This window comes from Capra hircus, chromosome 9, assembly GCF_001704415.2.
Source record: "Capra hircus breed San Clemente chromosome 9, ASM170441v1, whole genome shotgun sequence".
Lineage (NCBI taxonomy): Eukaryota > Metazoa > Chordata > Mammalia > Artiodactyla > Bovidae > Capra > Capra hircus.
The window spans coordinates 63834280-63849401 of record NC_030816.1 but is presented as its reverse complement, the minus strand read 5'-3'; the positions used below and the strand labels follow the sequence as shown (position 1 = coordinate 63849401).

Here is a 15122-nt window from a genome sequence, read left to right as displayed (position 1 = left end):
CCCTTCAGAGCACATAGAAATACTGAATTGATCCTCAGTAAGATCTGACCTCAAAGCAGCACAACGCATACAGTAGTAAGAACCTGAACAATGTTTCCCTTTCACTCAATGTTTATTAACCATTCGGCGCCAGAAGCTTTGAAATAATCCAAACTGCAGCCCGTATCTAAGTTCTCCTGGTATGAATGAGCTGTGTGCCTTCCCCACTGGTCGCTGCTCCCAGGGGTCCCAGCTTTGCCTGCCCAACGCGGAGGGCGGCTCGACCCTCTGCCGCGGAGCTCCGGCCACCAGGGGGCGCTGCGGCCCCCCTCTCCCGGGAGCGGCCGAGCCAGCCCGGTGGGTGTTTCTCTCTCCCTCTCGCGCTCTCTCTTCCCGGCCTCACATCCGGGTCTGGAGCGCGGCCGCCGCTGTCAGTGTTGCTGCGGTCGCGTCGGGGGCCGGGCCGGGGCGCAGTAAATGGCGGCGGAGGGAGGCGGAGCGGCGGCCGCGCTCAGCCCTGAACCCCAGAAACTTTAGAAGCCCCACAACTTTTCCGCGAAGTGCTGCCGCTCTGGGGGCGTGGACGGAAGGGGAAGGCGAGGCGGGAAGTCTTGGGGGAAGCGGCGGGGAGCCGGAGAGACTCGAACCCGCGGCGGAGGCGGTGGCGGAGTCCGCCCCAGCCTCGCGCCGCCGCGGCCCCCGCCTCCTTCCCCGTGTTCTCCCCGTGGCCGCCGAGGCGGAGCCGGAGCCGCGCGCCGCGCGGGGCCTCGTCGGCGGCGGCGCGCCGAGGCCAGCCGGGCTCCCTCCCCGCGACCTCCGGGCCCTGTAGCTCCGACGCCCCCCGCGCGCGTGAGGCCGGGGCTCCCCGCCGCTTCGAAGGGGGGGGCGAGGAGGAGAAGGAGGCCGAGCGGCGCGCAGTCCCCGCCGTCCCGGGGTCGCGGGGCCGGGCCCCCGGTGTTGCATGCGGGGCGGGCTGGCCGTGAACGGAGGCGAAGATGGAAGGTTTAACGCTGAGCGATGCGGAGCAGAAATACTACTCGGATCTCTTCTCCTACTGCGACATCGAGAGCACCAAGAAGGTGTCGGCCAACGGGCGAGTGCTGGAGCTGTTTCGTGCCGCGCAGCTGCCCAACGACGTGGTCCTCCAGGTAATGCCGCCGCGTCCAGGGGTCGGCCGGCCGCCGAGGGGTCGCTTCCCGGCGGCTTGGGCCTCTAGCCGCCTGCTTCCGCGGGGTGGGAGTGGGCACCGTTTCCCGAAGGGCCGGCTGTGGGCAGGTTCCCCGGACTCCTCCGCTGCGGGCCGGGGCCGCAGGTGCCCGGGCGGCCGGGACTCGCGAGGGGGGAGGGGGTCGCTCTTCGAGGACAAAAGTCAGGCAGAGATATTGTGGGGGTTGGGGAGGGGGTGGTGGTCTCTCTGTTACCTCTGGAGAGCGTAAGCCCTGTATCTCTCGGCTGCCCCGCAGAATCTGGATTTTTCAACCCTGGAAGAGCAACTTCAGATGAAAGATCTGGGATTGTTACCATGCTTTTGAATCCTTGGTCTTGGGATCTACTTTTCTTTTTCTTAAGGAAGCTGAATTCTCAAGGAGATTAAAAAATTCGAACTTTTAAGTAATAGTTTGCAAGTAGGTATGAAAAGAACTTTAACTATAGGATGCGTGGCTGGTGTAAACTGGATCGTTTTTCCATTGGGCTTCGATAGCATTTGGTGGAACTGGTGGATTGGGTTGGTAGATAAGTATTGAGCAACTGCAAGTCAAAGGTGCGTATTTGCCTCAATGCCCTAGAGGAGCGAGGAGAGTTAAGTTTTAAGCTTTCACCGTCTTATCTAATGTATGTGGTGAGCATTGATGTTACTCTGGGTCCCATGAGTCATAGCTGCTAGTAAGATTTTGTCTAAACAGCGTATCAGAAACAGGTTTTAAGCTTTCCTCTTTATGATGATCCAAACCAGTTATCCAGATCTCCAAAACTTACTGCCGTGTGCATAGGTATGATGTAGTATATTGCAGAGAGCCCTGAATCAGGAGTTTTCGGGCCTGGACCCTTGACCCCCACTCTATTAACCCGCAGTGTGACTTTGGGCCAGGCGCTTTAAACTCTTCAAGCCTAAGTGTGCTTAGAATGAGGGTCAAGTTCCTTCTGAGGAACCTTCTGGGAAATATAAAAATGTCCACACAGGCGTCTCTTTTAGAAGTTATCTGTGCGTTAATTGTGACTAAATTGAACGAGTTCTTTTCGCATAATCTGGTTTATGTTGCTTTTTAAAAATTTTGGGAGGAAAATTGGGCGTCTTACACACCAGCAGCTGGGAGTCTTATATTCATTCTGCTGAAGAGACAAAGTAAATATTTTAGGCACTACTGGCCACATACAGTCTCTGTATGTATATTCTTTGTTTTTGTTCTTGCAGTCTTTTAAAAATGTAAAAATCACTTTTAGCTCAGGGGCATACAACACAGGGCCTCTAACTGCTGACCCCTGCTGTGTGGGTACTGTATGTTCCCCATATGGCTTTGGAGTTAGACTTACAGGAACATACTCACTAATGATTTTGCTCTTTTTGTAGAAATACGTTCAAGACATTAGAAAACTAAAATTAAGGGGGAACCTCTCGTTTTCTGTTTGGTTTCTTTCTTCGAGGTAGGGCAAGCAGAAATCGACGACATTCATATTTTTAAGAGTGCATGAAGACTTTAGGACATTATATTATTGTTTAGGATACAAATTAATTAACCTTTGCTTCAAACGTGTTTAACCCAGTCCAACTTATTTTTATGTCATGCTCAATTTTATTTACACTCAAAAATAAATTTCTATTGCCTTTTTTTAAGAGAACTTAAATAGCATAAATATTCAGGATTCAGTTATATTAATAAGCTGGAAACTGTAGAAACTCCCTAAAGCACAGTTCTTATAGCTTTCTGGGTATCTTGAAGGCAATTTACTTAAAAAATTGGCCTAGGAGATAAAATGTGGAACAAAAGAGGAATGTGGGCTTAATTCCCTAATGGAAGCTTAGGATTGTCGGAAAACAGTCCTCCCTTGCTTCCTAAGTTGAAAACATTTGGAGCAGCTCACATACAAATTAGCACTGGGCTAGGTGTTGCAGGGCATCACAGCAGGAGTAAGAAGTTCTCAAGAACCTTGTAAGCTCCAGAAATAAACATGTAACAAAGCAGTGTGAATGTCATGAGGTGGATAAAGGAGAGTATGACTAAGAAAGGGCTCTTCATTTAATTCAGATGGACCTTACAGTAGAATGGAGGGATGAAGAGGATTTCCAGGCAGAGGTAAAACATGGCCAGAGGTAGAAAGTGTGAGAAGGACCCTTTGCAAGGAGTAGCAGATAGTCAGATTTTGCCAAAGCTGTATGTTCTGGACTGGCACTTAGAGACCACATTGGGAAAGATTCTGAAGAACAGGCCAATTTCATATTTTAGGAGGCAGTGGAGGCTCACTGATAGTTTTTGACTTCGAGTGAGAAAGAGATCAGAGGCTAGGGAAAGAGGCTTGAGCAGTGGTTCAGAATAGAAGCTACATACTGGGCACCCAAACCAGGTGACAGCAGCAGAACAGAAGAGGAGGAGCTGGATGAACAGGTCTGTGTTAGTGAAGGGCGGTTAGGTGGCCACAGTGTGAGGTGTTTTGTGGGAGAATGTTTGAGACAGACTGGGTGGAGAGCTTTGAACTAATTGTGAAGGAGGCAGGGAGTTACAGATTTAAGAGAACTGACTCATAAAAGCTGTGCTTTAGGAGGCATTTCTGTTGGCTCAGACAGTAAAGAATCTGGGTTCCATCCCTGGATTGGGAAGATTCACCGGAGAAGGGAATGGCAACCCACTCCAGTATTCTTGCCTGAAGAATTCCATGGCCAGAGGTGCCTAGCGGGCCACAGTCCATGGGGTCACAAAGAGTCGGACATGACTGAGCTACTAACGCACTTGGGAGGCATTTAGGAGACCAGAGCAACTGAAAGTAGAGGGAAGAAGAAACTGGGGGGACTGATTCTTTCGTATGTAAATGAAGTGATGAGGAACAGGGCCAAGGAACTCAAATGTGGGAGTGGGGACGGCTAGGGGGAAGGGGATTTTGCCACCCACAAGGCCCTTAGAGACATATTTGGTTATCATAGCTCAGAGGGAGGAAGCAGTTCTACTGGCGTCTAGTAGATAGAGGCAGGAGTGCTACTAAACAGCCTGCAATGCACAGGACAGCGCCGACAACAGAGTCATCTGGCTCAAAATGTCAGTAGTGCCAAGATTTAGAAAACTGATCTGGACTCTAGTGGTAACAGTTGATCAGAAAATGAGGTTGAAGATATAGTAGAGGATGATGGAGGTAGACCTGATGAGCCTAGGTTAGCTGGTGATATTTTGATAAGAGAAGAGAAGGGCGCGGTTTATTCTCTGTAGGACACCACTCATGGTTACAGAGGGGCAGGAAGAGGGCCTGATTTCTGAAGAGAAATTGATGAGTTTGTTTTCAGGTGTTTTGAGATGGCAGTGCAGTACTCCAGGAGATAGTTGGAGATGTGTGAATGTCCACTCTGAGTGCTGAGTCTTACAGTGAAATTTGTGTGTTTGGGATTTCTCCTCTGCCTTTCTCACCTGCATATCTTGGAGGTAGAGACCAGACAGCTTCTCACACTGTAGGCATGCATTTTTACACATCAGGGCTTTGATTGATATAGTAGTTTTCAGCATTTGTTAATAAAAGTCATGAGAAGACTGAGTCATCTGAGGAATGAGTATAGAGAACAAAGAACAGAGGGCCCAGAACTAAAGGAGGAAGGAACTGGCCTTTATTGAGTGCCTATTGTGTTCTTTTACTGTGCAGGTCATTTTCATGCAGGAACTCATTTGATCCTTGCAAAACAATCCTGTGAAGAGAGTATTATTCTTATTTATTAACTAGAAACTTGATAGACAGAGAAGTGTTAAATAACTAGGTAGTGAATAGAATACCTCTCCTTTACCATTATTTCTTGCCACCTGTCAGTTCTTTCCTACTTTTCACTGTTCATGTACTTGGTTTGCCCATAGTTCTTACAAAGAGTAGAGATTTTAAATGATTTGATTTTGAGTTATATGTGGATTTCCTCGTTTGCAAAATAAATATTTTTATCCATGATGATGTCTGGAAATATAGTCACTTCAGAGAACTAGGAGGATTCTTGTGTATGGTATCCTGAGTTTCACATTGCAACACTGTCTTAGACTTCCCTCGTGGTCCAGGGGGTAAGAATCTGCCTGCCAACGCAGGAGACATGGATTTGATTCCTGATTTGGGAAGATCCCACTTGTCTCGGAGCAACTAAGCCCATGCACCATAACTGCTGAGCCCATGTACTGCAGCGCCTGAAGTCCACATCCCTAGAGCCTGGGCTCTGCAACAGGAGAAGCAATGTTCGTTACACTTGTTTGGGAATACCAGAGTAAAACCTGTTCTGAATATAAGGGTTTGTCTGGGGAGACAGTGTGTTAATTGATGAAGTGAATGAGCTAGAGCTTCATAGTATTATGTGCCACACCAGAGAGGAACAAGACTAGGCAGAGAAAAATCTGGCTCATAGAATTTAATCATGAGGAATTTTGCTGTCTGCTGAGCGTGAAAATATTCAGTGGCTTAAAAATAATCTTCAGAATTATTTTTTAAATGTTAGGGAAGGTATGCTATTTACCACACCAATCAGTATGTTTTTCTAGCTTTTATTTAAAATTTATACTTTGGAAAATGTTTTAAAACTTCATATAGACTTAGAATGCACAATAGCTTGATAAAAGGTTCTAGTAATAATTGTTCATTAAAGATTATAAGAAGTGTACCCATTAATGAATCTGAGAAAATCTTTTAGTTCATTTGTGTTGAGCAATATCTTGGTAGAACATTTGAATAACACATTTGTTTAGTGAAGGAAAAGTGATAATAATGAAACGTGAGCCATTTTATTTTTCTTTTGGAATTTGTTCAATTATATGATCTACTCAGTAATAAGATTAAAATAAAGAAGCAGAGCTTCATTTATGCATTGAAAGTTGCAGACTTAATAAATGTCAGGTTTGTTCTGGAGAAGTGATTTTTTTTTCATTTGTAATCACTAAAATAATTATCAGTCAGTGCAGCTCAGTCGTGTCTGACTCTTTGCGACCCCATGAATCACAGCACACCAGGCCTCCCTGTCCATCACCAACTCCCGGAGTTCACTCAGACTCACGTCCATTGAGTTGGTGATGCCATCCAGCCATCTCATCCTCTGTCGTCCCCTTCTCCTCCTGCCCCCAATCCCTCCCAGCATCAGAGTCTTTTCCAGTGAGTCAACTCTTCCTATGAGGTGGCCAAAGTACTGGAGTTTCAGCTTCAGCATCATTCCCTCCAAAGAAATCCCAGAGCTGATCTCCTTCAGAATGGACTGGTTGGATCTCCTTGCAGTCCAAGGGACTCTCAAGAGTCTTCTCCAACACCACAGTTCAAAAGCATCAATTCTTCGGCGCTCAGCTTTCTTCACAGTCCAACTCTCACATCCATCCATGACCACTGGAAAAACTATAGCCTTGACTAGACGGACCTTAGTCGGCAAAGTAATGTGTCTGCTTTTGAATATGCTATCTTGGTTGATCATAGCTTTTCTTCCAAGAAGTGTCTTTCAGTTTCATGGCTGCAGTCACCGTCTGCAGTGATTTTGAAGCCCCCCAAAATAAAGTCTGACACTGTTTCCACTGTTTCCCCATCTATTTCCCATGAAGTGATGGGACCAGATGCCATGATCTTCGTTTTCTGAATATAACACACTATAAAAATGATCTTACCTTAAACACTTTACTATACACAGTTGAGAAACACTGTTTGAGAAAGAAGTCACATTTATTGGCTTTCTGTAGTATCATATTTACTTAAATAATTTTTCTTTCTTATAAGGTACTTTGAATCTTTTTCTTTTCTTTAGCCAGTAGTCCAGAGTTAGTCTTAATAACTTGAGAATTCAAGCTAGACATTTTGACGGAGCTCTAAAAGAATGTGAGAAGTTGACGTGTAAAGGATCACTAAACATGGGATACAAGTTCCAGCCCTGCCCCTGAGGCGATTACTTATTGCCTGGATTTTAGTTCTCACCATGGAAATGATTGAATTGGGTTTTTTATTTATTTTTTATACTTTTTTGGCCACACTAGGCAGCATATGGGATCTCAGTTCCTCAAGCAAGGATTAAACCTATGCCCCCTGCGTTGGAAGCTCAGAGTCTTAACCACTGGACTGCCAGAGAAGTTCCTGATTGGGTTTTTTAACGAAGTGGTTACAGTGTAGGAATGGCTACTCTGTCCAGCCACATCCTTAAGAAAGTAGTCACTCAGACTTGAAATTAGTTGATACCCTATTTTGAAGCTGGAATTGATTTCTTTTATGCACTTTGGGAGATATGAAGAGGTGAATCTTGCCTAGAGTGCTGAAGTGACCGTGTATATAAGAGGGAACTGAGGCAAGGGTTGTACAATCCATGATACTTAGTTCTTCAGGGTTCTGGCCAGTGAGAATTTGATGGGTAATAAGACTTGGCATTTTTTATGTTTGTCCTGATAATATATTTCATTTTCTGTAGTCTTTCCTATGATAGATGCATCTTGATTTGTCTTTTCCCTCTACCTCTGTGTAAGGAATTTATGGCTGATGAGTTGCATATATAGGCATGACAAAAATCAGGAGATGATAATAACATGGCTCAGAAATCTTTTTTTAAGTTCATAAGTGAAAGTGAAGTCCCTCAGTCGTGTCCGACTCTTTGCGACCCCATGGTCTGTAGCCTACCAGGCTCCTTCCTCTGTCCATGGGATTTTCCAGGCAGTAGTACTGGAGTGGATTGCCATTTCCTTCTCCAAATTTTGTTGCAGTTTGATAAATTATAGGACTTAAAATGCTTAAAAGAAACTACGCTTCCTTTTGTTTCAACAATTGACTAAGTTGAATTTGAGTCTCTTGTTACATGATGAAGACAGAATTTATTAAACTGTGTATTTCCTTCAAACCTCTTGTGGTTGTGGATTCCTTTGAGATGCTGGTGCACATGCTGGATGTCTGCTTAGAAGACTTAGTTACACAAAAGTCTGCATATAATTTGGTTGCCAGCCTTCCCCTAACCTAGCCAAGCTTGTCCCATGGACCTCTACATTAAGACAGTTTTAAGGAACAGCACGCAGACCTGGAAAAGCTGACCATAAGTCTTTCTTAAATCAGTTTTGTATAATTTCAGAAAGTACTTCATGGCTGCTATTTATGTTTGGGTTGTATATGCAGTGGTGAAAACTCAGGAATCTTCCCAGCCTTCATGGATTATAAATTGTGGCAGTGTTTAAAAGGAAAAGAACTGTGTCTATGCTATACGATCCTACCTAAGTGTAAGGAAAGACCTCTATGAGGAGATGGGGGCATAGCAAGAGAACAAAAATGAGATGTTTCACATAGAGGGAATGAGCATGCTAAGGGCTGGAACAATATACGAAGAACTTGCTGTGTTTGTTGAGATGAAAGCTGGAGAAGTATGGGCAAGAGGGGAGAATGGCAGGGACCATGTGCTGCAGGGCCTTGTACACAGGGATCAAGCATTTGGATTATGACTGACTGAAAGTTTATGTTCGGGGTAGTTCAGTTCAGTTCAGTTGCTCAGTCGTGTCCGACTCTTTGCAACCCCATGGACTGCGGCATACCAGGCTTCTCTGTCCATCACCAACTCCCGGAGTTCACTCAAACTCATGTCCATTGAGTAGGGGATGCCGTCCAACCATCTCATCCTCTGTTGTCCCCTTCTCCACTGGCCTTCAATCTTCCCCAGGGTCAGGGTCTTTTCCAATGAGTCACATCAGGTGGCCAAAGTATTTGGAGTTTCAGCATCAGTCCTTCCAATGAATATTCAGGACTGATTTCCTTTAGGATAGACTGGTTGGATCTCCTTGCAGTCCAAGGGACTCTCAAGAGTCTTCTCCAACACCACAGTTCAAAAGCATCAATTCTTGGGCGCTCAGCTTTCTTCACAGTCCAGCTCTCACATCCATACATGACCACAGGAAAAACCATAGCCTTGACTAGATGGACCTTTGTAATGTAAAAGCAAAAAAGTAATGTCTCTGCTTTTTAATATGCTATCTAGGTTGGTCATAACTTTTCTTCCAAGGAGTAAGCGTCTTTTAATTTCATGGCTGCAGTCACCATCTGCAATGACTTTGGAGCCCCCAGAAATAAAGTCAGCCACTATTTCCAGTGTTTCCCCATCTTTTTGTCATGAAGTGATGGGACCAGATACCATGATCTTAGTTTTTTGAATGTTGAGTTTTCAGCCAACTTTTTCACTCTCCTCTTTCACTTTCATCAAGAGGTTCTTTAGTTCTTCACTTTCTGCTGTAAGGGTGGTGTCATCTGCATATCTAAGGTTATTAATATTTCTTCCGGCAATCTTGATTCCAGCTTGTGTTTCATCCAGTCTTAACATTTCTCATGATGTACTCTGCATATAAGTTAAATAAGCAGGCTGACAATATACAGCCTTGATGTACTCCTTTACCAATTTGGAACCAGTCTGTTTTTCCACATCCAGTTCTAACTCTTGCTTCTTAATCTGCATACAGATTTCTCAAGAGGCAGGTCAGGTGGTCTGGTATTCCCATCTCTTTCAGAATTTTCCACAGTTTATTGTGATCTACACGGACAAAGGCTTTGGCATAGTCAATAAAGTAGAAGTAGATGTTTTTCTGGAACTCTCTTGCATTTTCCATGATCCAACGGATGTTGGCAATTTGATCTCTGGTTCCTCTGCCTCTTCTAAAACCAGCTTGAACATCAGGAAGTTCACGGTTCACGTACTGTTGAAGCCTGGCTTGGAGAATTTTGAGTATTACTTTACTAGCGTGTGAGATGAGTGCAATTGTGCGGTAGTTGGATCATTCTTTGGCATTGCCTTTCTTTGGGATTGGAATGAAAACTGACCTTTTCCAGTCCTGTGGCCACTGCTGAGTTTTTAAAATTTGCTGGCATATTGAGTTCAGCGGGGGAGTTACAGCGTCTTAATTATATTTGTCAGAGGTTACCCTGCTGTGTAGAGAAGATTGGCCACTAGATATGCAGTAATTCAGGCAGGAGACATGATGGCTTAGATTAGTGAGGTGGTGGTAGGGTTGAGAGGAGTGGACAGGCTTGAGGTATTTGTAGGTGGTAGACATAGTGGGACATGATAGTGAATTGGATATGGAATGTAATGGAAGAAAGAATTCAGGGATCTTATTGCAAGTGACTATTACTGAATGGGTGGGAAAGAAATAGGCTTTTTAAAAGGGGTTTTGTTTTATTTGGGTAATGGTGAATTCTGTTTTCTTTTGTCAGTCTTAAATTCTCAGAAGCCTGTAAGAATAAGTAAACCTCTATCAGAGAGGATCAGCAAATCCTTGACTTGGAGATGTCAGTTTAAAGATCATCAGTGTGTTTGTTGTTCAGTTGCTAAGCTGTGTCTGACTCTTCGCAACCTCATGAGCTGAAGCTCTCTTGGCTTCCCTGTCCTTCACTGTCTTCCAGGGTTTATTCAGACTCATGTCCATTGAATCAGTGATGCTATCCAGCTGTCTCATCTTCTGTGGCCCCCTTCTCCTCCTGCCCTCAGTCTTTCCCAGCATCATATTTTTTTCCAATGATGTATTGGAGCTTCAGCTTCAGCATCAGTCCTTCCAGTGAATATTCAGAGTTGGCTTCCTTTAGGATTAACTGGTTTGATCTCCTTGCTGTCCAAAGGATTCTCAAGAGCCTTCTCCATCTTTACAGTTTGAAAGCATCAATTCTTTGGTGCTTAGCCTTCTTCATATCCAGCTCTTACATCCGTACAGGACTACTGGAAAAACCGTAGCTTTGACTGTATGGATCTTTGTCAGCAAAATGATGTTTGTTTTTTACTATGCTGTCTAGGTTTCTCATAGCTTTCCTTCCAAGGAGCAAATGTCTTTAATGTCATAGCTGCAGTCACCATCTGCAGTGATTAGTGATATTCAAAGCCATGAAAATAGGTGAAATCCCTGAAGAAGAGAATATAGAGAGGAAAGAAGAATTGGTTAGAAATAGAACCCTGAGGAACACTACATTTCTAAGTTGGGAAAACTGGAAGTCCTTTACTAAGAAGGACAGCCCGAGTGGAAATTGGGAATATATATTGGATCATGTCGTGGATGCCAATAATGCAACTGTTTCAAAAAAGGAATAGTTAATTCTCGACTTTGGCTGAGAGGGTGAGACAGTATGGGCAGAAATATGACCTTCGGATTTGGCAACCTAAAGGTCATCAGTGACTATAATGAGCCTGTGTCACAGACTGGTAGAGATAGAAGCCAGATTTGAGTGACTTGTAGGACATACAGTGACCCAGGAACTAGCAATTGGGTTTAAAGAAGTTAAAGGAAACAGACACAGGGCCGAAGTTGAGGTATGAGGATGTAAAGGAAGTCTTTGTTTTTTTGAGTGTATGAGAAATGCCACAGCATGGTTTTAGTTGTTAGGGTTAATAAGGGAAGGAAGGAGGATGAGGAGAGACGTCCTTGAGAAAGCAAGAATGGCCTAGGAACCTGACTGCACAGCACAGCAGTTCTCTGATAGGAAACAGAATGTCCACAGTTCCAAAAGGAAGAGAGAAGGGGAAATGTATTCCCAGTAGCATCAAAAAGAATAGAACACTTAGCAATAAACTTTAACAACAACAACAAAAAACCAAGATGTTTTTATTATAAAACATTAACCGAGGGAATTTAAATAAGATTTTTGTTTGTTTGTTTTGGGCGCACTACAAGGCCTGTGGAATACTAGTTCCCAACCAGGGATTGAACCCAGGCCCTCAGCAGTGAGAGTGTGTGGAGTTCCAACCACTGGACCAGGGAATTCTCTTAAATAAGATTTAAATAAATGGGGAGATAATCTGTGTTCATAGACTGGATGATTGAATGGTAAGATGATAATTCTCCCCCAATTTGATCAATAGATTCAATAAAATACCTGCAAAAATTCTAGTAGACTCTTACAGATATTGCCCAGCTGATCCTAAAACATATCAGGAAATGCAAAGGATCTAGCATAGCCAGACCCCTTTTGAAAACAGAATAGGAGACTTACCTTGCCTAACTGTAAAACTTGTATGATCTGTAGTGGCCAGCACAGTGTGATTGTCATGAGGATAAGCATTATCGACGCCCCCTTACAGTTACGTTCACTTGGTGTTTTTAAAAAGTGCTAGGACAATTCAATGAGGAAAGGATAGTCTTTTTAACAAATAGTGCTAGGACAGTTGGATATCTGTGTGTTTTTAAAAAGTGGATTTAAATATACTGTTTTATATATTAATACTTCACACCACACATGAAATTATTTCTAAATCATAGACTGTAAATTTATCATTGTAAAACTAAAGCTATAAAAATTCTAAATGATTACATAGGAGGAAATCTTTGTGACCTTGTGTCAGTGTTCCTAGATAAGACACCAAAAGCATGAATCATAAAAGAAAAAGTAATAAATTGGACTTCTTTAATGAAGTTTTAAAACTTATACTTCAGAAGATAGTTAAAAAGACAAGCCACAGACTCACAGAAAATATTTGCATATTGCAAACTTGGTAAAAGTCTTTAATCTAGAATATATAAAGAAGTCTTACAATTCAATTATAAAGGAAAAAGACAATTTAAAAATGGGCAAAAGAGTTGAATAGATATTTCACCAAAGGAGATGTTATGAATGGCAAATAAGCATATGAAATGATATTCAACATTAGTCATTGAGGAAATGCAAATTGAACTGCAATGGTGTATTGTCACACATCCACTTAAATGGCTACAATTTAAAAGACTGACATTCTCTAATATTATTAATGTGTAGAAACTGAAATCCTTACATACTACTTGGAAATGTAAATGCTACAGCCATTTTGGAAAAGTTTGATTGTTTCTTTAAAAGTTAAACATATGCTTACCATACGAACCAGCAGTTCCACTCTTAGGAATCTATCCAACAGAAGTATAGATGTGTGCCCACAGAGAATTGTGTATGTCCATTTTAGCCGTATTCACAATAGCCAAAAATTGGAAAACAATCAAGATGTCCCTCAAATGGTGATAAGCAATATATGGTATATCCATACAATGCAATACTTTTCCTATAAAAAATAAGGAACAAATTACTGATAAATGCTACAGCAGAAGTGGATATCAAAAACATGAGAAGTAACAGAAGCCAAACATTAAAGAGTATATGCTCTGTGGTTGCATTTATATGAAATGTTTAGAAATACAGAAAACAGGATGGATACCTGAGGCCAGGGCAGAAATGGAAGCACTAGAGGAAAATTTGGAGGGTGATGTGATGGAAAAGTTCTAAAATTGGATGAATTTTCTTAAAGCTCAGTGAACGGCACAGTTTTTGTGAAGTATACATTATGCCTCAAAGCTGTGAATTAAAACTTTAACAATTTGGAGGGTGAGGAGAAGGCATGAACTTGTCCTCTTGGAGAATGTGCAGGTGAGTGGTAGCGAATAAAGGGCCCTTTGTGCTGTCTGTGTAACTTATATAACAAAGCCTCAGTGTAACTTAATGTAATGTGGCATTTGGTTATGCATTTGTGTTTTGAATATCATGTGGAAGATGACATATCAGTAGATATTATGTATGAAGGACATTGCCATATGAAGATTCATTACAGCTGGGTATGAATAAGCACATTAATAGATTAAGAAGGGGCTGAAAAACTTGTGATGTGAAATAATGGAGATTAACTTCTATCTATTAACTTTGGGTGGTATGCTGACTTTATATACATTTAATTCAGATATCTTAACTTTATGGAAAATTACAGAAATTAATACTTTAACATTAATCCAAGTTTGAAATAATTGTGCCCAATAAGTAATAATTTTAATGAAATAGTGGTTTCAGTCTACAGGACTACTTCTGGTTGCTTCCTTTTATTGAAATAATTACTGTCACTATCATGACTTTTTTTTGTTGTTAAAAAAAAGCTTCTGTTACTTAGTCACCAGTTTGTTGTCTGTGTAGTCTCTCTACATTGCTGTATCCAGTCTGAGGTATAGTAGATAGATCTTGGGCCACATTTTATTAATCTGCTCCTTTGGATAAAAAATAGTTTCTGAGAGTGCTGATCTAAGAGTGATTATTGCCTCTTATCTGTGGATTATGTAAAAAGGTGTATCTATGTCCTTAAAAAATGGAATTATTGTCTAGAAACTGTTCAAGAGTATTTTTTGATTTTCTTGAAGTCTCATTTGTGGTTAGAAAGATCAGAGATTTGACTCCTTAAACTACAGAATGTTTATTGGTATTGTATGTTATTATTACTTGTTTTATAAGAATTCATATTTTTTCTAAAGCACTTTATTATATTTCATAGAAAAGCATTTACTTATAACACCCTTGTGATTTTCTGTGTCAACAAGTATTGTATGTGGTCAGAATGCATAGACTTAGGAATGTGACGGTTCTGGGTTTGGATCTCCACCTCAGTGCTCATTGACTTTCTTGCTCTGAGCAAGTACATTAACCTCTTTTAAAGACTCCATTTCCTCATTTGTAGACTGAGGATGATACCAAATCCAAAAGTTTCGTAATACCACAGTGAAGTAACATGTAAACATCTAGTGTAGTGCCTGGCTCTCAGAGGGTGAGCTAAGTTTTGTTCACTCAAGCTCTGCTCTGTTAAGGAAAACTCATAATTTGTAGGATCTTGGCTTTTAATAGTAGTAAAAGTCTCTACATTGTTTTTGAAACCTAGCTTTATACCTTTTGTTGTTTTTGTTGCATTGAACTTAACACACTGCCCCCAGTCCTTTGATCCTATCAATATTGCCTTATGTTTCTCCCTTTTACCCTGTAATTAGCGGATTTGTCCTTCTGAAGTTTACCCCAAAAGATTAAAATAAAAGATGGTTCTGATGTCCTGAGTCTACGTGACTTGCTGAGTGATGATAACCATTAACAGAAATAAAGAAGTGGAGGAAGGGGTCTAGTTTAGTTGAGGGCATGTGCTGAATTTGGATGTGCTGAGTGAGCACACACACCCATGTCATATTTAGTCTATCTGGGTAGCAAGGTTTAGTAGGCATTTGAAAGCTTGTGAGCAG

The 15122-nt window shown here is 42.2% G+C and overlaps 1 protein-coding gene across 5 annotated transcripts in view; it reads left to right on the top strand.

The window, feature by feature from the left end:
- Positions 763-15122, top strand: part of REPS1 (RALBP1 associated Eps domain containing 1) — an 89175-nt gene continuing 74815 nt past the window's right edge. For all 5 annotated transcript variants that reach the window (XM_018053269.1, XM_018053271.1, XM_018053270.1 and 2 more), the window contains exon 1: positions 763-1127. In XM_018053269.1, the coding sequence (XP_017908758.1) occupies positions 975-1127 (153 nt within the window). In that variant the 5' untranslated portion in view covers positions 763-974. The remainder of the gene's footprint in view (positions 1128-15122) is intronic.